Genomic DNA, 27590 nt, shown 5'->3' on the forward strand with positions numbered 1-27590 from the left:
GCAAATTGGTCAGAGAGAGGAAAGCTCTAGGTAGAGCAGTTGAATGGAATGGACAGTCTCCTGAAAGGAGGACTTGAAACTAACATCAACAAAAGCGAAATGAAGGTAATGAAATGTACTCGAATGAAATCACTTGAAGCTGAAGGAATTAGATTAGGAAAAAAGGACACTTAAAGCAGTAGATGACTTTCGCTATTTGGGCAGCAAAATAACTGACGACTGCCAAAGTAGGGAGGATATAAAATGTAGACTAGCAACGGGATTAAAAGTGTTTCTGAAAAAGAGGAATTTCCTAATGCTGAGTACAGAGTGAAAGGTCAGAACGTATTTTTTGTAACTATTTGTATGGAGCAAAGCCACGTATGGAAGTTAAACATGGATGATAAACAGTTTAAACCAGAAGAGAATAGAAATTTTTGAAATGTGGTACTACAGAAGAATGCTGATGATAAGATGGGAAGATTATGTAACTACTGAGGATGCACTAAATAGAATTGGGGAGCAAAGAAATTTGTGCATAACTTGACTAGAAGAAGGGATCAGTTGCTAGGACACATTCTGAGACATCAAGAGTCACCAATTTAGTATTGGAGAGAAGTTTGCGGGGATTACAAACTGTAGGGGAGAGACCAAGAGATGAATACAGTAAGCAGGTGCGAAAGAATGTACGTTGCAGTACTTATCTGGAGATGAAGAGGCTTACACTGAGTAGAGTAGCATGGAGAGCTGTAAGAAACCAGTCTTCGGACTAAAGACCACAACAATAACAAACAATGATGAGTGTGTGTGTGTGTGTGTGTGTGTGTGTGTGTGTGTGTGTGTGTGTGTGTGGGTGGGGGGGGGGGGAGTATATGCTGTTCAACTCTTCTTGGAACATAAGCTCTCAAAATTTTAACAGTAAACCTATCCATGGTGCACATCATCTCTCTTGTAGCATCTGCTACTGGAGTTTATTGAGGATCCACCTCTCTCCTTCTGAGTAAATTAACCATAGCTGAAATGTATCACTGTTCATTGGGTCTTCATTATAACTTACATTAATCCTACTTAATAAGAGTTATAGACCAATGAACAGTAATCACGAATCAGTTGAAATTTTATGACAGTTATTGTTTCCAATAATCTGTCATCTACACTACAATTGAAAAGTAGTTCATCTCTCTCCTATTTCTGAGAATTATGTTACATTTATTATCTTTCAGGTTCATGTGATAGCCCCTTGCGGGCTTTTAAAAACAAATGAAATGATATGGCGGCCCTCAACTATGTACCCTCAGACTCAAAGTTGAAATATTAAAAGGTTTTGGCTGGCTTCATTGTCTAGGGGCTGTTATACATAGTTTCCGCATTTCAAGCTGAATACTACTAAGTCTACAGTATACAATATGAATATACACACGAATCAAATGGTTGAAGGTTTCTATTACTCGGCAATTGTGAATTTTGAAACGTAACATAGACATTTATACATGAAAGACTGCAATTAAATAAATTCTGTAGGTACTATTTTAATGTGTTTACATGATGAGTACGATAGCAGAAGTACCTTTAAGAATGCCCTTTATTACGAAAACACACTTATTGGTGTTGATGGTCCAGCAATTAAATAAAATGTAAGTTGAATAACAGGAAAACAATAGATTCCTACTTCACGTAATTAATTATGAACAACAGCATAGCTCGTGAGATATTCACTTCTAAACACATACTACGTCTTCACTGCAGAAGCCAAGGAAATCTCACAAGTGCACAAGTTGGCACTATGAAATATTTCTGTCTCCCTCGACCATTCGCAAACTGCTCCACTCTCCAAGTCTTTCCCGCTACTCTGCGTCCATTGCGCCGTACTGTCCAGACCTCTCTCCTGTCCTCTCCCATACTCTTTTCCCACTTCCATCCAGTCTCCCCATTCACGAGCGCTGTGATTGGCTAGAGTGCTACCGCCATGTTTTCAAGCCAACGCACACTCACAAACATAATGAAACACATTCTAAATACTGGATTTACATTTAAATAACTTGAAATTGAATAAATATTCCTATGGCTGGACCATAAACATACTCTAACACACATTATTAAAGACATGAACAAGTCCATTAAACATATATCAAAGGAATAGAACACAAGTAAGCCAGTAGTCTAATGTCTCTGTGCATTCTAAAACACAGTAAATAACTGACCAATTTCTTCATGAATAGTATATATTGGATGCCGGTACCGTTTTTTTGTGTAACTGTGGAGTAGAGTACTTATGGCCTGACGTGATCAATAGTAATGGCCTCTTTGACCTCCAATAACTCATGTACTTTACAAGTTAAATGCCTGTAATTTACACCAATTTAGGTTCACACTAATAGCTTTCTAAAGAGACGTCAGTCAACAAAATCGGATGAACTGTTTAGATTTTGGAAATTCGTTACTGGGTGTTACTTTTATAATTTATCGTCAGATACTGAATTTTAAACTAATAAAGATATCGAAAATCTGATTAAACTATCAGACTCATCATGCAAATAATGGTAATTACATGTTTCTTTTTGCAATATCATGATTCATCTGGCTACTATTAATTTCTATACGAACTGTGAAAGTCCGTAGGTTTCACAAAGTCCGCCATCTGTGGCACCCCCGGCATGTCTCCTTCATCGACACAGCATCAACATGAAATTCCCAGCCACACGTCAGCTGGACCATGCACTGGGGCTACCCCGCTTGCTCAGCTAACGTTCGGCAACACGTGGTTGCTGCTGGGCCCCGGCTTGCTGAGCGGCTTGTGTGGCCACGCCAACTCTGAACTTAGAATATTTTCTGGGCGCCACAACCCGCCCACTACCTCACACCCTGCACCAGTCATCAAACATCTGCAGGCCTTCCTGCATTTCACTAAGTTTCTTGCATCACAAATTTCCTACACAAAACAGCATCTTCCATGAATATCCTCAAGGAGCCTCCAAAAGTATCCACTAGGTCATTAGTGTAAATCGTAAATAGTAGGAGCTGTGTACCAATCCACTGGGGTTTTCACTAAATTACCTTAACATTTGTTGCTTTTGTTCCAATAAAAATACGTTGGCTTTTAACAACAAGAAAGTCCTGCGTCCAATCACAAGTCTGGTTAGATACTTGGTTAGCTCGTAATTTGTTCTCTAAATGACACTGAATGCCTTTGTCAATGGAGTTTTATGAAATCCATGATGTTCTTTAGAGAGATTCTCATTCTCCCAGAACAACATAATGACTTGTTCCATAATTCTACAACAGGCTGGCATCAGTCATATACTGGTAGGCCCATAAATATGTCCATCTGTATAATGGCCTTTCTTGAAAACAAAAATGAGCTGTGTCTTTTCGAATCACTAGGGACCTACGATAAACTAATGTTAAAAGGGGAAAAGTTCTTTCGCAGAAACTCTGTAGAACCTCACAAATATCTCATCCAGTCCAGCTGTTTTTTCACTGTTGAGGAGTTTTAGTTGATTTTCTAATCAGTGATCGCATCTCTCAATATCTGCCATTTCAGCATTTGTGCAATGACTGAAACATATTATGGTCTTCTACAGTGAAACAATTTTGGAAGACCAAATTCAGTATTTCAGCCTTCGTTCTCTCATCATCTTTTTCAGTGCCAGTATGGTCACTGAGTGATTTAATAGATTATTTTGATCCACTTACTGATGGTACATAGGACTTAAGGTTCTTAGCATTGTTAGTCGATTGTTTGACAAAATGTTACTCTTAAATTAAATGAATGCTTCCTACATTTTTTGAGTCTTTCTCCTTCTGTCTGTCTACCAGGCTTTGACTCTTCTTAAATTAGAGATGAAACTCTCTTTGCCTTCCCAGTAATTTTCTAACATAGATACTGAATCATAGTATGCCTTTTCCATCCCACACAACCCTGTTCCACATATATATGAAAGTCATATTGTACGATGCATTAGAGTTTTACCTATTTATGCTCCACATATTTGTCCTTAGAGCTAAATACTTGATGTTGGCTACACAGATGTCTTGCAGTTTGTCTTGTGTCATACTTGCTAAACAAAAATATTTTTCTACATTTTTAACATTCCCATAATATCTGCAGTCATTGAGACTGGAGGAATGATTTAAAGTTTGCCTTCTATGCTTCTAAGATCCAACAAGTTTATGGAGGCATGCTAATTAAAAAAGACAAACAAAAATAATGAGGTGTACTGAAAGAGGTGTGTGAGCTGGTTTGTGAGTTATTTATTTCTAAAAGCTAACTATTTCAACAAAATTTAATGGGTTATAATCTCTTAATCAAGGGGAGTCCTTGCTTGTGAAAGTGTCTTTGAACATGTAGAACTATACACAGAATGCGAGAGGGAGAAAGGGGCGTGGGTAACTGTTGGAACTATCAGATTGTAAAGGAACCATGAGAACATCACTCCAAATTTTTACAGATACACCTTCACTGGAAGTTGAGACCAGACTCAATGATTTGAGGGGTGTGGATCATGTTGTGGTCCACAGTGGAAAAAAAAAAAAAAAAAAAAAAAAAAATAATAATAATAATAATTTAAAGGTTCCCTTCTATGCTCTAAAGGCAAACATGTTTATACAGGTATGCTAATTAGTATGGACAAACAATAAATAATGAGGTGTACTGAAAGGGGTTTGTCAGATATTTATTTCAAAAAGCTAACTAGTACATCAAAATTTAATGTGTTACAACCTCTTAATCAAGGAGAGTCACAGCTTGTGGCAGTCTTCGAATATGTACAACTATTACACAGTTTACAGTATTTTGTTCGACATCGTCTGGCAGCATGAGAAGATAAACTCTGGGAAGAGGGATGTTAACACAGAATTTTGCCGGAGCGACACCCATACATTATACATCCAGAAAAAAGAAGTAAGTTTTAGAGTAATAAGAACTCATCAGGTGGTCAAGGAAGCCAGCACAGTCAGAGAGAGAGAGAGAGAGAAAAAAAGAAACTTGTTTCACTGCCGTGCTTGGTGGTGAAGAGGTGTTGCTATCAGGCACTCCAGCGATGTGCGGCAGTTAATGACACGAACCACAGGGGATTGCACAAGACAAGCTGCCGAGATCATGGCCAGGAGATAATGCCTCATAAAAGCAGAAGCAGACTATGTGAGTGACAGTTTGGTGCCTAAGGCCCCCAGAAAATGTGGCAGTCAAAGGTCTACCTGCAGAGGAAGTGACTAGCGAGGGTGCTGAGAAGATGCAGTGGTACCTCAATTGGCAGGAGCTTCACTGATCACTGGCTTTCGGTCAGTGCAGCTTGTCGTTTGTTGCTACAACTGGAGGCGAACGGAAAAAGTCATCACACAGTTCTCCCTTCCGAGAGGAAGATATTGATGCCAACTGCACAGAAGGGTGTTTGGAGTCTATTAAGGATGCTTGTTGGGGACGCATGAGCAAGTTGCCACTGCTGTACTCCTGCGAGTGATGTGGTTTCCAGTGAGAGGAGGGGCAGGGGCAGCTAATGTGCACGGTGTTGGGAGCGTGTGAAATAGGGTCACTGCTCCAATGGTGCGGGTGCTATCAGCGGTGATGGCAGCACCGTGTCAGGACTGATAAGAGCTTGTGGGGCAGAGAGGTGTCTGCATCAGCCAGAAGCTGCAAGGAGGGCTTTGCATTGGCGACATTGGGGTCCTAGGGACTGGGAGATGTGTCAGTTATGTAGTCTGATGGTGGCAGGCCAGGGGCAGTGTTTGCTGTTAGGTGTCAGACATGGCGTCGGCATTAGGCAGTGGCACTCTGGGAACAGCAGAGGGGGCACTGTTGAACTGTGTCTTGTCGTTTGTGGCGGTGCAGGCAGGGGCAGCTCCATCTCAGCTGTGCTGTGCTAGTTGGCTGGAGGTGGCTCCGGGACACAGGCCAGTTTGAGCCTGTTTAGGGAGACAGTTGTGGCCCAGATCAGACAAATGGAGAACGTCTTGTCCTCGAGTTGTGATCCCAATTGTGGGACCGAATGCTATGGGTGGAGTGGTGGCTGGTATGCACCCAATCGAAGAATGATATGTGCGCATGCTGTGAAGTCACAGTGGATGAAGGTACAGTGCTTACCACGACGTTGTGGAAGTGTTGGTTGCAGCTAGGCCATGAAGCCTTGGAGCTGCTGCATGAAACCTGGTATGATACTGTTAGCATATCTGGTTGTTTCCAAAAAATCACCAGGAATGTCGAGCAAATGTCCGTGTACCAGCTCAGTGGCATAAGTTGCCAGGTCAGTTTTCGGTGTGATCCACAGGCCTAGAAATACCAGGAGTAGAGCAGCAGACCATTCAGAGGAGTAACACATAAGGGTGGTTTTAAGTGTGTGGTGGAACCATTCCACCATGCTATTAACTGTGTGGTGGTAGCTGGTGGTATGGTGGAGACTGGAGCCACAGGTAGCTGTCATAGACTGGAGATGAACTGACATCCATGATCTGTAGTGATGTGGGGGCATCCAGAGCAGAACAACCAGATTCAAATGAAGCCTGCACCCACAGTTTTGTCTGAAATATCGGAGACAGGAGTGGCCTCTGGCCAATGAATAAATCAGTCAATAATTCTCTTGTCAACAATGTTGAGGTGTACATCTGTGACCCACGTTGTATGGGGTGAATGGTGACTGTGAGGGAGTGAATGTGCGCTGGCACAGTATACAGTTGCTACAGTCAAACATTTGATACCTGGCCAGACAAACCGTTGTTTCATAAGAGTGGCAGAAGCATGAGCACCTGCGTGTGCGAGGCCAGGGACGTGAGAAAATCCGTTTCTGGAAGGCGAGAGGGAGAAAGGGGCGGAACAATTGTTGGGATCGCCATGTTGTGAAGGATCCACAAGAATGTCACACCAGATTTTACAATTGGAGCCAGGTATGCTTCTTAGCTGGAGGCTGAGGATATGGATTATGTCAGGGTCACCAGTGAAGGAACAATTTAAAGGTTCCCTTCTATGTACCTAAGGGCAAACATGTTTATAAAGACAAGCTAATTAGTAAGGACAAACAATAAATAATGAAGCATTCTGAAAGAGGTGTGTGAGCTGGCTCGTCAGCTATTTATTTAAAAAAGCTAACTACTACATCAAAATGTAATGGGTTACAACCTCTTAATCAAGGGGGGGGGGGGGGGGGGGGGGGCTTATTTGTGGCAGTCTTTGAACAAGAGACAACTATTATACAGTTTACAGTATTTTGTTCGACATCATCTGACAGCACGAGAAGACAAGCCCTGGGAAGGGGTATGTTAACACAGGGTTTCGCTGTGTGTTACAGAACCACGGCAAAAAGGAGGGAAGTCTGAGAGTAATAAGGACACATCAGGTGGTCAAGGAAGCCAGCATAGTCGGAGAGAAAACTCGTTTCAGTCCCGTGCTTGGTGGTGAAGAGGTACCAAAATGCCTGGGGATGAAACAGTAATAAACCTGCGCAGTACTTCTGGCACTTACCGAACTTCACTGCACTGAAGTAAACTACACTGTACTCAGTAATCCAGGTGATGATCCCAGCAGGGGCTGCCATGAAGAGGTAGGTGGGTGGCGGGGGGGGCAGGGGGAGAGAGGGTTTTATGGAGGGGGGGGGGGGGAGTGTGCAGTGGGGTGGGTGGGGGTGGGGAAGGCGACCTGGGCATTTTGCAACAGACTTTGTACACCTGCAGTCAAGGAAGTCTCTCAAGGAGACATAGCTCGGGGAGGTGACATGGAAGACTCAGTGGCACTTCTCTCATTAACTGGCGTGCAGGAATACACTGAAACTGGATGTAGGTGCAAAAGCCTGCTGTTAGCCCAAAGGGGGCGGCAGCAGGGGGTGGGGGATTTGCGTAAGACGAGCTGCCGAGAGCATGGCCAGGAGATGTTGCCTCTAGAAGCAGAAACAGAGACTGTGTGAGCAGCAGTTTGGTGTGCGTGGCCCCCAGTAAGTGTAGCAGTCAAAGGCCTACCTGGCGTGGAAGTGACCAGCGAGGATGCTGGGGAGAAGTGGTGGTACTTTAGGTGGCAGGAGCTTTGCTGATTGCCAGTTTTCAGTCAGTGCAGCCCGTCATCTGCTGCTACAAGTGAGGCAAACGGAAAGAGTTGCCACAATACTATCACCAATTTTTGCCTCAGTGTTTGAGGCTGTTAGTTACTAGGTGGTCAAGAAATTGCCCTCAGACACTGGTTCTTTAACTATCTGCTCGAAGTAATTTTCAGACAAAATATTCAAAACAATCTCAAACAAATCCCTTATTACGACACCATTTCTAATTGTGTGTGTCTCCCCTTCCCATGAGATATTCTCCAAGTTATCTCTGAACCACTCTGCCACTACAGCTCTTGACACAGGTGGCCTATAAACAATCTGATTACCATGATTGGGCTACCTCTGATGTTTACCTTTACTCATACTATTTCACATTCAGAATCTACAATAATCTCACTAGAAAACAGAGTTCTTTGTGACAATAAATATGCCACTGTCATTGCCACTGCCACTGCCAAGTAGCCTACTCTTGTAATATATATTCCAGTCTGAAATAAGAATATAGCTGCTGTTCAATTCCTGTTTCAGGCAATTTTCTGTTTCTGATATTATTACCACTAATAAGTGAAACCAATGCTGGGACTTACCATATATGCTGCAGCAGTTTACTAATAACACATAATTTTTTTTCTGATCTCAAAGGCTGAATGTTCTCCTCTGGGAGCAATGGGGCTGGTCTGTCTGTGATTTCTGCAGGTATTTTGTCACTGTCCCTATGGAGGTGTTCCTCTAACCCTCAAAAATCCTGCTTTCACATCACGTTCCCCATTACCCTCAGGATATACAGGAAAGTAATTTCTACAGACAAACGTAATAATGCCTATGGTTTGCAGCATCCCATTAGCCACTTCCTTTGTTCACTGCACTTCTGATATATCAATGGCCTAGCAATTCTCCACCGGCAGCTGAGATTGAGAAATTCACATTTGAGATTGTCGCAGAGTTGTCCGAGCTTCTGGTTTTCACCTTCAACTCAACTTCAAACCATAAGACCATTATCGACTCTGGGTTGATGCTACAAATGGTGAAATGTGCATGCATTCTGTGTGTGATGTCTTCACCATCCAGTCAACTACCTAAAGGAACCAAGGTTAGCCTCATAACCCAGGGAGGAAGCATCATTTATGCCAACATTAGCCACTATCTGAAGTCGGATGCACAACTTGTCCTTACACCAAGTGGTTCCCTCTATCTTGGGATCTGAGTGATCCATATTCCTTCATAATCTTCCCCAAATTATCCCCCTGTCCTTCCTGAGGAAGGAACTAATAATTTCTGAAGTTAGAATTTTTATTACACCCCCCCCCCCCCTCCCTCCATTGCACCACTTTTAACCATTTATATCAGAAGCACGGGTATTTTTCCACCTGAAGGTGAACACTGGCTAGCTGTCTCTGTAATTTTATGGTGTCTTCCAGAGAATATTCCTTTTGATATTTTGATACGATATGTTCCATAATATGTATATGACACCATATTAGTGCAGCCCAAACTCATGGGATTAAATATATTTGCACGTGTCTTCACCACAATAACTTTTCTGTACACAATATGATTCTTCAGTTTCCTGATATATTACTGTGCTGATATTTTACTCAAAGGTAGGAAATTATAAATTGACATGAATTTTCTGAGAGCATGACATTAACAATGAAATTTCAGTGAGCACTGTCTCAAATTACTTTACACAACAAAAAAGAAATAAGGCATTCATCAAAAAGTAAATCTGGTAGCAATTTCTTCCTCGAATGATATTTATGAAAAGAGCTACAGTGTTTGCAAACTGTTATGGATAAAATAATGTCATTACAAAACAGCTTCCTATCACCTATGAAACACAGTGCATCTGCATTTCAACTTATCTATAGAACTGGAGGTAGGCTAGAGTTTACGCCTGGCATCAAAGTTAATGATAACATACTACAGTATGACATTGATTATTTGTCATGCTCAGGGATCTGTTGGCATATTGTCAAGATCAATTTTTAAAAACATGCTTTTTTAAGGTATAGAAACAAACCCTACAGTTTTAGTGTACAAAAACAACTAATTTATTGATTAAACACAACAGAAGAGATTGTAGTATGAAAAATTAAAAGAATGGATTACTTTTCTGCAAAAACAAAACTGAAGTCAAAGTTGAATACTGTACTGCTCTATTAAATCAGTTTAATGCTCAAAGTGTCGGAAAAGTTCAATATATACATAAATTATTTTTTGTACTACAGTTATAAAATAAAATAAGAATCACTGATTTGAAAAGACCAGGATTAAGCTAGTTAATAAAAATTGTTAATTTGGTGCAGTTTAATTGGTATCACTGTCTTTAGGAATATTTGATTATGTCATGGGCTTGGAATATACCAGACTGGTATCTACCACCAATGGTTTAGCTGAAATTTCCTTTTGAGCTCACTAGAGCATTGCAAAAATACCAACCTGTTTCTCGGATTGAGTTCTTTTTTGAAAGAAATTATTTCGTATTGTGTGCAGATTCATAACATCACAAGTGTTGTATTGTTGGGTGATCTTGGCAAATTTCATACAATTTTTTAAGACTTCATAAGCCTCAGCCTAAGAGATGTTGAGTTATAAGAGTTTATTCTTCATCATACTCACAAGGGAACCTCCCCATCGCACCCCCCCTCAGATTTAGTTATAAGTTGGCACAGTGAATAGGCCTCGAAAAACTGAACACAGATCAATCAAGAAAACAGGAAGAAGTTGCGTGGAACTATGAAAAAAATAACCAAAATATACAATCTGAGAAGTCCATGCGCAAGATAGGCAACATCAAGGACCATGAGAGCCCAGGAGCGTGGTGGTCCCGTGCTTAGCGTGAGGAGCTGCAGAACTAGGGGTCCTTGGTTCAAGTCTCCCCTTGAGTGAAAACTTTACTTTTTTATTTTCAGACAATTATTATCTGTCCGTCCGATGCGAGGTAACTGCGCCGTAGTATGGGGGCGTTGTATGAAAACGTTAAAAACATATGTTTTGTCAGAGCACAGGGAAAACTGTGCGACTGTGAAACTGTTGCATTCATTTGTTGCAGTTTATGTGACAAACTCTTATGTTTTCATCACTTTTTTGGGAGTGATTATCACATCCACAAGAAAACCTAAATCGGGCAAGGTAGAAGAATTTTTTTACCCATTCGCCAAGTGTACAAGTTAGGTGGGTCAACAACATATTCCTGTCATGTGACGCACATGCCGTCAGCAGTGTCGTATAGAATATATCAGACGTGTTTTCCTGTGGAGGAATCGGTTGATCTATGACTTTGCGATCAAATGTTTTCGGTTCCCATTGGCGAGGCACGTCCTTTCATCTACTAATCGCACAGTTTTGCGGTGCGGTCGCAAAACACAGACACTAAACTTATTACAGTGAACAGAGACGTCAATGAACAAACGGACAGATCATAACTTTGTGAAAATAAAGAAAGTAAATTTCTCACTCGAGGAAAGACTTGAACCAAGGACCTCTCGTGCTGCAGCTCCTCCCACTAACCACGGAACCATGGCGCTCCTGAGCTGACATTATCCTTGATGTTGCATATCTTGCGCATGGACTACTCAGTTTGTATATTTTGCTTCTTTTTTTTCATAGTTCCACACAACTTCTTCCTGTTTTCTCGATTGATCTGTGTTCAGTTTTTCAAGGCCTATCCGCTGGGCCAACTTATAACTAAATCTGAGGCGGGTGCGACGGGGAGGTTCCCTTGTCAGTTTCTGCAGCCTCCGGTGAGTTGTAAACACCTTGTAATATCACTTCATCAGTCAACCCTTCTTCAACAGCTAAATTTCTGTCAACGTTGCTACATTTGTAAACTACTTCTGTTGAAAACACTCAGTTAATCAGTGGATGCAGACTTTATCATTTGTACTATTTCAGAGTGATGAGATATTGACTCATCATAATGTGCATTGCTTTTTATCTTGGGTTTTTCGTCCAGTTAAGGTCATCATTTTCTTCAGCCCTTTGCAATGTTCCACTTTTCACAGACGTTCAACCAACTGCAAATGTGAAAATAGTGTCTTTAATGTTACAATTGTGTTGTAACTCTTGGATGCTGCAATATCAGCTTCGCAGTTCTTGCACAAACATTCCTCTGTACTTGCACTTGAAAGTTTGTATGACCCCTTGACCCGACACAAGCTCAGGTTCTGGAGGGTGACCTTGGCAATTTTCAAGGATGAGAACCCCTTAGAATTTGCTGGTAGCCCATCCCCCTTTTTTTCCAAAAATTTGTCGGTAGTCCTATTTATCTAAATACTTTCTTTCACACCCGGAACAAAATGGTGAAAGAACCAGTCTGAAAAACTCAGGTTTCATACAGGCATTAGCCTATGTGCCACAATTAACTGGCATATGTATAACGTTTTTTTAGAGGTCAATGCTTCTGATAGCTCCCAATCACAAACAAAGAAATTTACGATCACCTGAAGCATTTCCACATATGAAGACAGTTATTCTGCTTTACTCTTTTTCGAAACCTTTGCGCTGGCCTCCTTAGCTTCAGCTAGGGTTGAATTTGGAAAATACTGCCATAACAGGCCAGTCTCATCAGCGTCATAAATTCTGTGTGGTGGCAACCTATGTTCATCAACAACCTTCTGAAACGATGTTCTATACTCACTGGCAGCAGCTTCATCAATGGCAATGGATTTTATTCCAGCAGAAACATCTACGTGACGGAAGTCACGATGAATTTTGAAGTCACCCTTTTGAGGAAGAAACAACTTGATATAAGGGCAGATCCAGTTTCTTCTGAAAACATTTGGCCTTTTCAATTGATTTATACCCCATTATTGGCTTTTCTTCTGCTCTCCTAGCACTGAACCACTTACACAGAACATCTACAGTTTATATCTTACTTCTTTTTTTAACAGTTTGCCTAACATTTAAAGTTTTAACTGAAACAGTTGTGAAACATTTTTTTCTAAACGTAGCTCTTTTTAATATGGTATATAAATGAAGATTGTTCTGGTTTTCATCTTTTTCCAATCTTCTGATGTCAACAATCTGTTGGATTGCCAATGTCACATGTTTGCGTTTTTGCTGTTTTAGGTCTATTTGGAAAACATATGCACTGTACATACACACTTTTTACTGTGTGGTAGTCTATCTGACAGTCACAGAATAAGTTGAATAGTGATCCAATACAATGACTTTATTAAGTAACTATTACATAAAACCCCACAGCACAGATGCAAATGTAAGTACTGTAAATTTATGTCTAGTGAACAAGGAACTGTTGATATTAACATAAAGCTAACAACACAACTGGCTTATCTTGGCAAGAATATAATTGCTCAAAGAGGCAGACAATTTCACTGAGGAGGGGCGGTGCTGAACAGTTCTGATGTTTTTCAAAGGCGTCCAACTGTGCTGCCAACTGCACTGAGCTAAAAATACAGGAAAATTTCTGATGTGTGCCTTATTATCGAGTCTGCTGGTTTATTGTGGTCTTACTGTATAACTAAAGAAACCTCGCACTATATAAAGAAAGAAAACCGAGGAGTCCAGTTCTGAATTACACATGATTTCACTGAACCTTGTATGAATCCACAATCAAGCACAACGATAACCTGTGGGAGTATGAGACAGAAATGGAAAACAGATTTATATAAATAACATTAAGACCAGCCATTCCATTTTCTGGCAATAAAATTACATTCGCTGCATCCTTCATAATAATGATTAGCACTCACTGTGATCCTGTGATAATGCCTTTCAGTTTCAGTGCATCTGGGTCATCATCTGGTACTTGGTATTTTGATGTATGTGGGTAAATAACATCAGTGCGAAGAACTTCACCAGTAGCTGAAATAACTGCCAGCTTACATCCGTTACGAAAACCTGCACAAGTTTGTATCCATTATGATCTTAATAGCCCCAGCAAAAAATAGTAAGTAAAAAGTCACTCTTTAGTCTATTTAATGTGTTCAAATTAAATTTTACCAGGATCAATTCCTAGAATAGATTTTCCTCGTAACGGCGGAGCAAGAAGAAGTGCTTTCAAATTTGATGCAAAAACTTCAATGGCAGCACACACTGCTATTTGCAGTAATTCTGATCTAACTTGACGTGCTATTAAAGGCTCAACTGGAAAGAAAATGAAGACATATCACATGTGGCTCAGTACAGAAATTTCAAGTTACGTGACTACATTTCAGGCATGACTCACTTCTTTTGCCTACACTGTGTCTCGTATGTATAGTGAAAGTGAAACTAAGTGAAACTAGCTTACTGAGTCGGCTGTATGCATCTTGACAGCTCTGCTGGAATAAAGTAGAACGAAACTCGTAGAATTTTCCTTTCGACAGCCAACGTCTGTGGCAGAATGAGAATATGCGGTCGAATGCAAATTTGGGAAAGTTGAGCTTTACTGACAATGCCTTTAGATTCTCCCCACGGAAAATAGCCAAAACCTGAAATTAAAAGAAGAAAACACATTCACCTCAATTCAAAAGTGCATTGCTGTAATATATAGTTAAAAAACATTTTCTGTTTCACAAAGGTTGCAAAAATGCCTTTAACATAACTTGCAATTTATTTCCTTAAATCTAAAATAGAATTTTTCATCTGTTTTATCGGCACTCATCTTGACTAAGAGGAGTGATCAGTTGATCAGGACACATCCTGAGGCATCAAGAAATCAATAATTTGATAAGTGTGAGTGCTATAGTTGTACAGACAGAACATGTATTCAGTACTGTAAACATGTTCAAATGGATTTATAATGCAGTAGTGATGCAGAAATAAAGAAGTTTGCCCAGGGTACACTAGTGTGGACAGCTGTATCAAACCAGTGTACAGATTGAAGATCTCAACAACTACATAACCAGTCGTATATTTCATTAAGTTACTAAAGAGTTTCTTAGCATCCTCCTGTAAAAAGCGTAATTTAACAGTAAACAGGAGTGCATATTTGAGTTAATTCGAATATCACTGCCACAAATTAATAACAGAAGTACTTCATAAGTGGGCAGTCAAAGTTTTAATTCCATCTTAAAAAATTAAAGTTAAGTAATGTTTGCTTGCATGTACATGTCTGCAGTACTCGCACACATTGAAATTCCCATACCATAGCCCCTTAGCATGATGCTAGAGAAGTCAAAACAAAATCGCACAGCACATTGATAAACTGGAGATGGGCTGTGATTTTTTGTTTTGGTTCACTCTAGAGGCATGCTAAGGGGTTGTGGTGGACTACACACAAGTCTCTGTACATAAACAAAAATTTAATTAGGTAACTATTTTTTGAGGTGATAATCCTTCTCGGCTACCTGTGTACTCCTGGGTATACAGCTGTGTTATCATTTCTGCTTAAGCACAATATTTCGATGACCAACCTAGTCAACATCTTCAGGTGCTGTGAACAGTGTTGTTATGCCTACTTAAGCAACCCGAACTCCAACCAGTATGGTCAGAGGCCAGGCACCAAGTACACATAACAGCAAAACTCACAGTACACGAAGATGATGACTGAGTCAGTTGCTGAAATATATTGCGCATTAAAAAAAAAAAAAAAAAAAAAAACTATAACTTGGCTGTACACCCATAGGTACACCATCAATCATACATCCCAAGAAAATCTAAGAGATTAATGACTACCTCTTGATTCATACACATCCTTATGACTGGACTGTGCCAATTTTCCAATGTGATAATTAAAACTTTATGACTATCCCTTGAAATACTAAATGGAGCACAATGGCGAATACATACGGACGTGCAGGGACGCCCCCCCCTTGTTAGGCCACCCACGCCAACCCCGCCATTCAGCCTGCCTGCTATTTGTTCATTTCTCTCGTCAATTGACTCGACTGAATCGAGTTATTGAGTAGTTGTACTTTCCTATGTAGCACACATGTCTGCGTCATCGTATTTTATACATTTCTGTCCAGCACATAGGTAGCTAACACATACCTATGAGAATAGTTGTGGCCATTCTACTGATCTCAATACGTTATTCTGTCTGGCATTTGTTCAAGAAAAGTTGCGAATAGTCTACTGTTTTCTTGTATGGAAAACCTTCGATACACGTTGTTGTTGTGGTCTTCAGTCCAGAGACTGGTTTGATGCAGCTCTCCATGCTACTCTAGCCTGTGAAAGCATCTTCATCTCCCAGTACCTACTGCAACCTCAGACATGCCAACTTTCAAAAGTGAGAAATCAGGAGAATTTTAGCGGTGTACTATTGTGAATTACAACACATCCCTGATGATTAAAGTTGCAATAATTCAATACCTGCAACAACTCAATTACATTTGCTTTATTATTTACATGTAAATACTAAATAATGGACATGCCTGAGCCTTCAGACTATATAATTTACCATTCAACATGCTGAACAACATAAATGATGAGCTCTGCAGGTTTCTTTGGATTCACACGCATTCAAGTGAAGCACTCTTGAGTGAACTACAACAAAATTACGATCCGAGGAAACAAATTACCGTCTATTAGATTTCTGTTTTGACATTAGCACAGTTTTTGCATGAATAAATCACTGTTAAATGATCACACGTTCATTTCATAATGCAACCCATATTTGCATGGCATCTTATATCCGTAAGACATCTTTCCCAAATTTAAATCAATTTTATACCAGATGTACATGTTAGGCTTAGCAAATAATCTGAATAATTTATCACTCTGAATTTGTCCGATTACAGTAGTTACTTATTCAGCACACCCATAGCTGACTTAGCCTTGTTCAAAAACTCTGAACTAAATTTCTGTTCAAAGCACTTGCTGTTTTGAACTGATTTTAAAATTAAAAATTTCTCCCAAAACGTTTCTGAAAGCACGGACCTGAACTGAGTTTTGGTCTTTGTAACTGTACTAAAAATTCTCTCACATTCCGCATTACTATGTGGAATTGACAAAATAGCCAGCATCACCTTTGCAAGTTTATTATATTGAAGAACCCCATCAGCCGATTTCATCTGACCTACCAATGCCCACTGAACATCAATTCCCTCTGCTGCCAAGTTGGTTTCTTCCAGCTGAAAGCTACAGAACTGAGAGTGGAGAATATCAACTTCTGTATCTAAGTGTTCACTTTCGCTAGTCAGAATATTAGGAAATCTGTTTATGAAAAATCTAAGGCTGGAAAATGCTTTGCCAATTGTAGTAATATTTGCAACTTCTGCATGCATTAAAACTTCATCTTTGAACGGAAATTTGTGTATCATGTAATCACATGATGATAAGAAACATTTTCTTACAGACTTAAAGAATATAGACTTTTCCTCAGGCTTCAAACTGGTCACCAAGGCAAATGTAGAATTCCCTATCATCAGATCACAATCATCCTTTTGATCTGCTGGAGTGTGATAATCTACATCAGTAAGAGAGCTGGAGGTTTTAATAATGAGTGGTCTCACATATCTTGCCATCACATTCTTCAATAGATCCTCCAAAATTGACCTCAATAAGTGGATACATGGAGCGCTTGACTGAAGAGCTACATTTGGGTTCTCAAAGATAGGCATAAAACTTGAAAGGAAAAGGCAGGAAAAGGCATAAAGATTTATGTAAATTTGATGACAGAAATATGAACGGTCGTTCCTTATGTGATAAAGCATGGTCCACAGTGTCAATGTTTTTCTGTAAAACTGATGATTGGGTTTTTCTTTTAAGTAAGGAGTGTGGTGAAATCTTATCACAGTGCTTGGATGTGTGATATGAAGTAATCTACATTTTGAGTGTGTTTTGGAATTTCATAATTCTTCAAAGTTTCTATTTCAGAATCCTTACATACAATTTCTCCCTTGAACAAACTAACCAAAGGGTCCCACTGCTCCAAAATTCTATCTAAACATCTTTTCAACGATAACCATCGTGTAGGCACATGTTTCAGAATTTTCCTCATTTCTGTGTCGTGTAAAGTTTGAAACTTTCTAAATTTTTCTTTCCTCTTTGCACTGCACTCCTTTCCAAAGAATAAAATATGTCAATAATATTTTCATCAATGTTAAAGGCAAACATGCTGCCCCCTTCTCAACAGCAAGATTATTTAGGTGACAAGAACAGCCTACAATGATTAAGTTAGCAATTTCTTGCTTCAAACATCCTGCCACACCCTTTTTCAGCCCTACCATTACAGAATCATTATCGGCACCAAAAGCCAGACACTTTTTTAATGGAATATGGAATTCCCATAAAGTTGAAAGTAGAACATCAGCAATATTACCTCCAGTGGCATCCCCTTTTAAATTAGGCACAGAGAGTAGGCAATTTTGAATTTCATGGAGTTCAAGGCTGAAGAACGATACAATAATAGGATATAACTTAAAGTCTGTTTTATTACTACCATCGGTAGCAATAGCGATGGATTCGACTGCAAGTGCGTAATAACACTGCATTGTATGTCTTCGCCATTCTGCACGAAAAATAATCAACACCTCCAAGATATGCAGCCAACAACTATTACAGAGTAAACAAATCCCGCAGCAGAACCAAGAACGCAATGGTCCTATGTTCTAAACAAGGGTCTTGCAGCAGTGATGCCAACCCCAGCGCACCGTAAAGGGGAGTCAAGAATGAAATTGTGGAGTGGAGGAGCAGGGAGGGGAGAGTAGTAACCCTAAATATTTTTCCCCCTGAAACATTTATCCCTCTAACTTACCCCTAGGCAGCTTAATTCCCCCTAAATTTAGGGGAAAATCCCCCAACTTGGCAACACTGCCTTGTAGACACAACAACGCTAATCACTTCGATTGGAACGACTATCAACTACTCCTTGTCCACCATAACTTTATGATTGTGCTGGTGCTACCAGAAGCGGAGGAAATTGGCACTAGTTGAAAGACATTCATTTGTCTTCGAACGCTGACAACGATAAGTTCCTTACTTCCTTGTAGATACGAAGTTTGAGCTATGCCTACTGCTGCTCTTGATAGCCACCACATGAATCTTCGAAGTTAACGTACACAAGTAGCAGCCACATCTTGTTGTCCACCAATATATTGAAGGCACAGGATTTTCAAATAGTAAGGCAAGTATTGAAACTGCTCTGAAAATCGGGAGATCAGTCTTCACGGTTGGGAGATTGGGAGGAAGAAGGGAAAATCGGGAGTCTCCCACCTCAATCGGGAGAGTTTGCACATCTGCAGATTAGATTAGATTAGATTTACTTTCATTCCAATTGATCCGTAGTGAGGAGGTCCTCCAGGATGTGGAACATGTCAGAAAAACAACAATACATGACAAATATTTACAACTAAAACAAATAAGCTAATGTACCATTCCACAGGTCCCAAGTGGAATGATCGTCATTTTTTAATGAACACTAAGAGTCATTTTACAAATACTAATGCACTGAATTTAAAATAAAAACGTTTTTTATTTATTTATAAGGTAATAAACATGTAATACAACTACTGTAATACTTATTTACCACTGAAATTGTGCAGAAGTTATGTTGTACTTATATACAAATCAGTTGGTTTTACTAAGAAATTCATCAATGGAGTAGAAGGAGTTGGCCACCAATAAATCCTTTAGGCTTCTCTTAAGCTGAATTTCATTGGTTGTTAAGCTTTTTATGGCTGCTGGCAAGTTATTGAAAATGTGTGTTCCTGAATAATGCACACCTTTTTGTACAAGACTAAGTGACTTTAAATCCTTGTGAAGATTATTCTTATTTCTAGTATTGATTCCATCAATTGAGCTGTTGGTTTGAAAAAGTGATATATTTTTAATGACAAATTTCATTAAGGAATAAATATATTGGGAAGCAGCAGTTAGTATCCCTAGTTCCCTAAACAAGCTTCTGCAGGATGTTCTTGAGTTCACACCACATATAACTCTTACTGCACGTTTTTGTGCCTGGAAAACTTTAGCTTGGCTTGATGAATTACCCCAAAAAATAATCCCATATGACATTACGGAATGAAAGTAAGCATAGTATGCCAGCTTTTTCATTTTTATATCCCCATGCAATCTACATCCTTCCGAATCTTCTTAGTGTACTCACACCTCTTGGTCTACCTCTAGGATTTTTACCCTCCATGCTACCCTCCAATAATAAATTGGTGATACCTTGATGTCTCAGAACATGTCCTATCAACCGATCCCTTCTTCTAGTCAAGGTGTGCCACAAATTTCTCTTCTCCCCAATTCTATTCAATACCTCCTCATTAGTTATGTGATCTACCTATCTAAAATTCAGCATTCTTCTGTAGCACCACGTTTCGAAAGCTTCTATTCTCTTTTTGTCCAAACTATTTATCGTCCGCGTTTCACTTCTGTACATGGCTACACTCCATAAAAATACTTTCAGAAATGACTTCCTGACACTTAAATCTATACTCAATGTTAACAAATTTCTCTTCTTCAGAAACGCTTTCCATGCCACTGCCAGTCTACATTTTATATCCTCTCTACTTTGACCATCATCAGTTATTTTGCTCCCCAAATAGCAAAACTTATTTACTACTTTAAGCGTCTCATTACCTAATCTAATTCCCTCAGCATCACCTGATTTAATTCTACCACATTCCATTATCCTTGTTTTTCTTTTTTTGATGTTCCTCCTTTCAAGACACTGTCCATTCCATTCAGCTGCTCTTCCAGGTCCTTTGCTGTCTCTGACAGAATTACAATGTCATCAGCGAACCTCAAAGTTTTTATTTCTTCTCCATGGATTTTAATTCCTACTCCAAATTTTTCTTTTTTTTCCTTTACTCGTTGCTCAATATACAGATTGAATAACATCGGGGAGAGGCTACAACCCTGTCTCACTCCCTTCCCAACCACTGCTTCCATTTCATGCCCCTCAACTCTTATAACTGCCATCTGGTTTCTGTACAAATTGTAAATAGCCTTTTGCTCCCTGTATTTTACCCTTGCCACTTTCAGAATTTGAAAGAGAGTATTCCAGTCAACATCGTCAAAAGCTTTCGCCAAGTCTACAAATGCTAGAAACGTATGTTTGCCTTTCCAACACTTCTACTAAATCCAAACTGATCTTCCCCAAGGTCAGCTTCTACCAGTTTTTCCATTTGTCTGTAAAGAATTTGTGTTAGTATTTTGCAGACGTGGCTTATTAAACTGATAGTTCGGTAATTTTCACATCTGTCAACACTTGCTTTCTTTGGGACTGGAATAATTATATTCTTCTTGAAGTCTGAGGGTATTTCGCCTGTCTCATACATCTTGCTCACCTGAAGGTAGAGTTTTGTCAGGGCTGGCTCTCCCAAGGCTATCAGTAGTTCTAATGGAATGTTGTCTACTCCCGGGGCCTTGTTTCAGCTTAGGTCTTTCAGTGCTCTGTCAAACTCTACACGCAGTATCATTCCTCCCACTTCATCTTCATCTACATCCTCTTCCATTTCCATAATATTGCCCTCAAGTACATTATCACACTTATACAGACCCTCTATATACTCCTTCAATCTTTCTGCTTTCTCTTCTTTGCTTAGAACTGGGTTTCCATCTGAGCACTTGGTATTCACAGAAGTGGTTCTCTTTTGTCCAAAAGTTTCTTTAATTTTCCCCTAGTTAGATATGCCTCTACATCCTTACATTTGTCCTCTAGCCATCCATGCTTAGCCATTTTGCACTTCCTGTCGATCTAATTTTTGAGACGTTTGTATTCCTTTTTGCCTGCTTTACTTATTGCATTTTTATATTTTCTCCTTTCATCAACTAAATTCAATAGATTTTCTGTTACCCAAGGATTTCTACTAGCCCTCGTCTTTTCACCTACTTGATCTTCTGCTGTCTTCACTATTTCATCCCTCCCTCAATAAATAACGTTATAAATACGAACTATTCGCCAAATAGGAAGCTAGTTTACATTCAGAAGCAGAAATATCACGACTAAAGAATGAATAAATAAAAAGTCCTGGTTGTAGAAAGTGCAAGTGTGAAGATTAGTCAACAGTGAGTGTGATCAGTTGATTGTGAAGTATTAATAATAGTAATTTGCCAGGGAGACTAGACACACAGAATTCATCATTTAAGGAAGAGAACCACAATTGTAGCTTTTTTATATCATAAGATGGCATTGTCTTGTGTATGTGCATAGTCATTTTAAATAAAACTTTCTTAAACATTGCATGTGAATTGATTATTTTTTATTATGGTAAAAGTAAAGGTAGCGCAAGATATCTTCAGTTCCCCCTCCTTGAGGTTTTTCTGTATCCACCATTGATGGAGCATTCCCTATAACTGTTAATGCTTTGAGTATCTTTTTAAATTCACTAAAAATGTAGAAGAGTAACATCCCCACATGCAGTACACTAGTGGAATAGGAAAGAATGGCTAACTTTGCTAAGGTTGTGGAAGGAACAGTCCTGGTACTTTTCTTAACTGATTTGTACTTGCATTACGAAGAAGCTAAGTCAGAGTAGACATATAACAATTTTAATGCTACTACCCCTACAGATATATTTGTCATTTTGATCAGTTGCTTGACAGGTTATTATTATATATATATAAAAAAAACAGGCTATGCACCTCAATTTTCACAGTACCTGGTGAGGTTTGATAAACTTCACATTTGCAGAAAAATTGTAGTAATTTTCAAATTTGCTCGCATCTTCTTCTTTCTTCACTTTTCCTTTCTTCTCTTTTTCTTTTTTAACTACACTTGGTTTACTTCCTTTGCTTCCAACCTTTACAGTTTTTGAAGCAGCCTTTCTCTCTTGCGCTTGTTTGCACTCCAGTTGAATGTACAATGTCTTCTTTCTACAACAAGAAAATTTATTGCATTTATGAAAGTATGTACCATTCAACGAAAAAAGCTGCTGCAAAAAATACTAAAATATTACAGTAATGCAAATAAACATGGAACTGAATCCTTCACTACACTATTCATTCTCAATTTGCAGTCACAGACCTTTAATAAACCATATATATATTTTATGTAACACAAATTCAATCAAATTATTTCATAAATGCTACAGACCAATAACCCATCACACTGTTTTACTATCACTACAAAACAAACAGCAAGCTTATTCTGTCACACAAGAAACAGCTGTTCTTATCACAAAGCAGAAAGCTAAAAATGGACGTCTCTAATTACACCAAATAGGAACAACATACTTGCGTGGGGCACTGTTTCGGAGCACTGTGCTGTGAACGCAGCAGAAAACAGTATGTGATTAGGGAAACACAAAACCCACAACAACTGTTATGGCGACCTATTTAATGGTGCACATAACTGTAAATGGTGGGTCTGGCTTTCCCCTGACCTGGACACATGAATCGCAGATGCATTCCCACCCCATGTGAAAAGATGTAATTTCATGTGAGAAAAGCGTACATTTAGTTTCTGTATATTTAAGAGAGCTGACACTGACAATAGCACATTCACAGTTTCATGTAACACTGTCTTATAAACAATGGGAGAGCCATCTGAATGGGTCAATTATGAATGCAATCACTGGAAGGAACACTGAGATGAATACAATGATAAATGTGATATCTTAAGTCAAGCAACAATAATTCAGTGGCACTAGTTAAAACAGGGAGTGTTCACAGTTATGAAGTAACATAGTTCTGATGAAAAAACAATGCAAAGCTCATTAACACTGAAAATGAGTCAACAAATTACTGGGCAGGTGATCCTCTAAACATTGTGAACATCTTATTTCAGCTTACATTGCAGAACACTTGCTCTAGGTTCTCAGTGTACAGGAAATCATCACAATATTTCTTCTATCATTCTTCCATCACCAAATGCAATAACATAAATGCTTTTCTTGTATCTTCCCCTTCCTGAAAGCAAACTGATCTTCATCTAGCTGTACAGCTACAACACCAAAGAGATGTGAGTGACCCCCCACCACCACCACCACATTTGTGAGTACATATTGCTTTTCCTTCAAATGAAATGATTCAAAACAGATAGTTGACATACATACGCATCTCAACAACTCAAATTTCCCGAATGAATTTTTCACTCTGTAGCAGAGTGTGTGCTGACATGAAACTTCCTGCTGGATTAAAACTGTATACTGGATCAACACTCGAACTCGGGACCTTTCATTTTTTGGGCAAGTGCTCTACAAACTGAGCTAAGCTACCATGACCCACAACCCAGCCTCACAGCTTTACTTTTGCAAGTGTCTGTCCTCCTAAATTCCGAACTTCAGAGAAATTCTTCTGCAAAACTTGCAAGAGTAGTACTCCTGGAAGAAACGATAATGTGGAGATATGGCTCGGCCAAAGCCTTAGGGACGTTTCCAAAATATTTTTTTTATTTTGCAGTGAAGAGTGTGCTGATGTGGAACTTCCTGGCAGATTACAACTGTGTGCCTGTGCCGAGATTTGAACCTGGCACCTTTGCCTTTCGCGAGTAAGTGCTCTACCAACTAGGCTATCCAAGTATGACTCACAACCTGGCCTCACAACCTCTCCCAGTACCTCACCTCCTACCTTTCAAAGGTCCCAAATTTGAGTTTTGGTCCAGCACATAGCGTTAATCTGCAAGGAAGTTTCAACTTAAAATTTAATATTTGCATGGCAAAGAGCAGCTAATAATTAACATGTATGACAAAATCAAAGAGTTCATGGAAAAGTTACATTTGTTTGAAGGGCAAATGAATAAAGGAAATTTAACATTTTTTGCTTGTCTGGCTTATTTAAAACAGCCTGAAGGTACCAGTACCAGTTTCAGCAATAACCAAACCAAGATAAGGCAACTCATCTTGTCTTTTGAAACACGATCCTGAGAGCAGCTCCTTGCAGTTGGTGGTAGAAACCCATCCAAGTCCTCATGCAGCTGGTGTACAATTCCAGTTACAGATTACTATTCCACGTTAAAACAAAATGGTAACATTTATGTTGAATGTTAATTGACAGGAATTTATATTTTGTACACTCATGCGTTCAGGGGGGGAGAGAAAAAAAAATATTAAAAAAAAAAGTACTAAATGACTGGAAACAGGATGTTCATATTCACAGGACACGTACAGTAATATATTCTGCAGAAATGATTAGCATTTCGGTCACTTCAGTTCAGCATGAGACCTGTTCCCTTGTAGGCACAGAGTTTGCCATGATGACTTGTTCCATTTGTGATGGCATTGACACTTATAAGGCACAAATGGCATCCTGTAGTATAGCCATCCCAGCTGCATTCACCTAGTTCCAAAGTCCATCTGTGGTGGTTGGCATTGGATCACAGCACTGCATCCTTTGTTTCACCATACTCCACACATTTTCAACTGGTGACAAGTCTGGCGAGTCAAGACAAAAAGCTGACATTTAGTGACACCAAGAACCACGTGTTCATGCAACAACACGTACTTGTGCATTGTCTTCCTGAAAAATGGTGTCCGGGTTGTTGCGGAGAAAGGGTATGGTTACAGGTCACAGGATTTCATTCACTTAGGTCACACTGGTCACAGTGCTCTGAACACAGTCATTTGTGGTCTCGAGTTGGGGCTGTATGTCTTGTGCAAAAGCAGTCACTGTGATGGCCTTCCCCTCTCAGTGGCGAACCAAAATGCGGCCATCATTTTCAAACAAACAGAAGCTGGATTCATCTGAAAACACTACCTGATGCCATGCCTGTCCCCAGTGACATTGTTCCATACGCTATTGCCATCTAGCATTGTTCTGCACATACATTTATCAAAGGGTGGTGCAGAAGTAGACGAAGCGCACATACCCATGTCATAATAAGTGGCAACAGACTGTCACCCCTGACAGTGTACGATGTGTCCCATTGTTCCACTGTTGCGCCAGAGCTGAGGAGGATGCAAATCTGTCCTGCAATGCCATTTGGATGATGTGTTCGATCTTCTCGGGCAGTAGTCTGGGTGGTGCGACCTTCTATGAACCATCCTGCACACATTCATTGCACTGCCAAAACACTTTGTCCCACACGAGCAGCAATTTCCCTTGTGAATGCATCACATTCTCTCATGCCAATAATGTGCCCTCTTTCAAATTGACTGATATGGTGGTACAGTTTGAGGATACATCTGTGAGGCATCCAGCACGTCCGCTCAAGTCACACTGTTCCACAACCTTTGGTTTATAGTGGCAATGATGGCCGCAGTGACACTTTAATGGTAGATAGTGTTGCACTGTGATATCGATGCTGACCTTGATCCTGAGGGCCAACGTGGTTCAATTGCTTCTACAGAACATACTAATGTGAATGACATGTGAAAATGACCGTCCTACCTCTAGTCATTCAATGTGTTCCATTTTTTCTGAACATGAATGTGTGTTTGCCTCTACCCTTTTTTCATTAAAACTAACTAAGGTGATTGCCACCTTGGCTTTTAATTCTGACTAATGTGGCCTCCGCTGCATTTTTAAGTTAATCTGATGAGCTAAGAGCATTAAATGTGTTATTATTAATAAATATAATTTACACTGAGGTGAAAATAGTCATGAGATACCTCCTAATATTGTGTCAAATCTCCTTTTGCCCAGCATAGTGCAGCAACTTGATGTGGCACTGACTCAATAAGTTGTTGCAAGTCCCCTGCAGAAATATTGAGTCACACTTTTTCTATAGCCATCCATAAATGCATAAGTGTTGCCAGTCCAGACTTAGTGCACAAACTGACCTCTTGATTATGTTCCCTAAATGTCTGACGGGATTCATGTCAGGCAATGTGGGTGGCCAAATCATTTGCTTGGAATGTCCACAATGTTTTTCAAACCAATCACGAACAAGTGTCACCTGGTGACATGTTTGGGAAAATGTCCATGAATGGCTGCAAATGGTCTCCAAGTAACTGAACAAAATCATTTCCAGTCAATGATCGGTTCAGCTGGACCAGAGGACCCAGTCCACTGCATGTAAATACAACCCACACCATTACAGAGCCACCATAACTTGCACAGTGCCTTGTTGACAACTCGGATCCATGGTGTCATGGGGTCTATGCCACACTCTGAGCCTACTATCAGCTCTTCTGAACTGAAATCAGAACAGTCTCGTACGACCAGGCCATTATTTCCCAGTCGTCTAAGGTCCAAACAATATGGTCATGAGATCAGAAGAGATGCTGCAGGTTATGTCCTGCTGTTAGCAAATGCACTCGTATCAGTCGTCTGCTGCCACAGCCCACTAATACCAAATTTTGCCACATGTCCTAACGGACAGTTTGTCGTATCCCTCACATTGATTTCTGCAGTTATTTCACGCAGAGTTGCTTGTCCACTGATAACTCTGTGCAAATGTCGCTGGTCTTGGTCATTAAGTGAAAGCCATTGGCCACTGTTGTCTATGGTGAGAAGTAATACCTGAAAATTGGTATTCTCAACACACTCCCGACACTGTGTATCTCGGAATACTGAATTCCCTACTGATTTTCAAAATGAAATTTCCTGCAAGTCTAACTCCATCTATCATTCCATGTTCAAAGTCTGTTAATTCCAGTTGTGTGGCCATAATCACGTCGGAAGCCTTTACACATGCACCTGAGTACAAACTACAGCTCTGCCAATGCACTGCCCTTTTATACCTTGTGCATGTGATATTGTCACTATCTGCATATCACCATCCCATGACTTTTGTTACCACAGTGTATTTCGAATGATATATTGCAAATATTCTTGTGCTAGTAATAACCAAATACAGACTACAATCTAGTGAAA

General features: G+C 39.8%; 1 protein-coding gene across 3 annotated transcripts in view; it reads right to left on the reverse strand.

The window, feature by feature from the left end:
• The window catches only part of LOC124615701 (S1 RNA-binding domain-containing protein 1), a 235337-nt gene that overhangs the window by 59959 nt on the left and 147788 nt on the right, over positions 1-27590 (reverse strand). For all 3 annotated transcript variants that reach the window (XM_047143740.1, XM_047143741.1, XM_047143742.1), the window contains 4 exons: positions 22496-22709; positions 14254-14434; positions 13965-14108; positions 13715-13862 (listed from right to left, as the gene is read on the reverse strand). In XM_047143740.1, the coding sequence (XP_046999696.1) occupies positions 13715-13862; positions 13965-14108; positions 14254-14434; positions 22496-22709 (687 nt within the window). The remainder of the gene's footprint in view (positions 1-13714; positions 13863-13964; positions 14109-14253; positions 14435-22495; positions 22710-27590) is intronic.

The sequence above is a fragment of the Schistocerca americana genome, chromosome 5, assembly GCF_021461395.2.
Source record: "Schistocerca americana isolate TAMUIC-IGC-003095 chromosome 5, iqSchAmer2.1, whole genome shotgun sequence".
Taxonomy (NCBI): domain Eukaryota; kingdom Metazoa; phylum Arthropoda; class Insecta; order Orthoptera; family Acrididae; genus Schistocerca; species Schistocerca americana.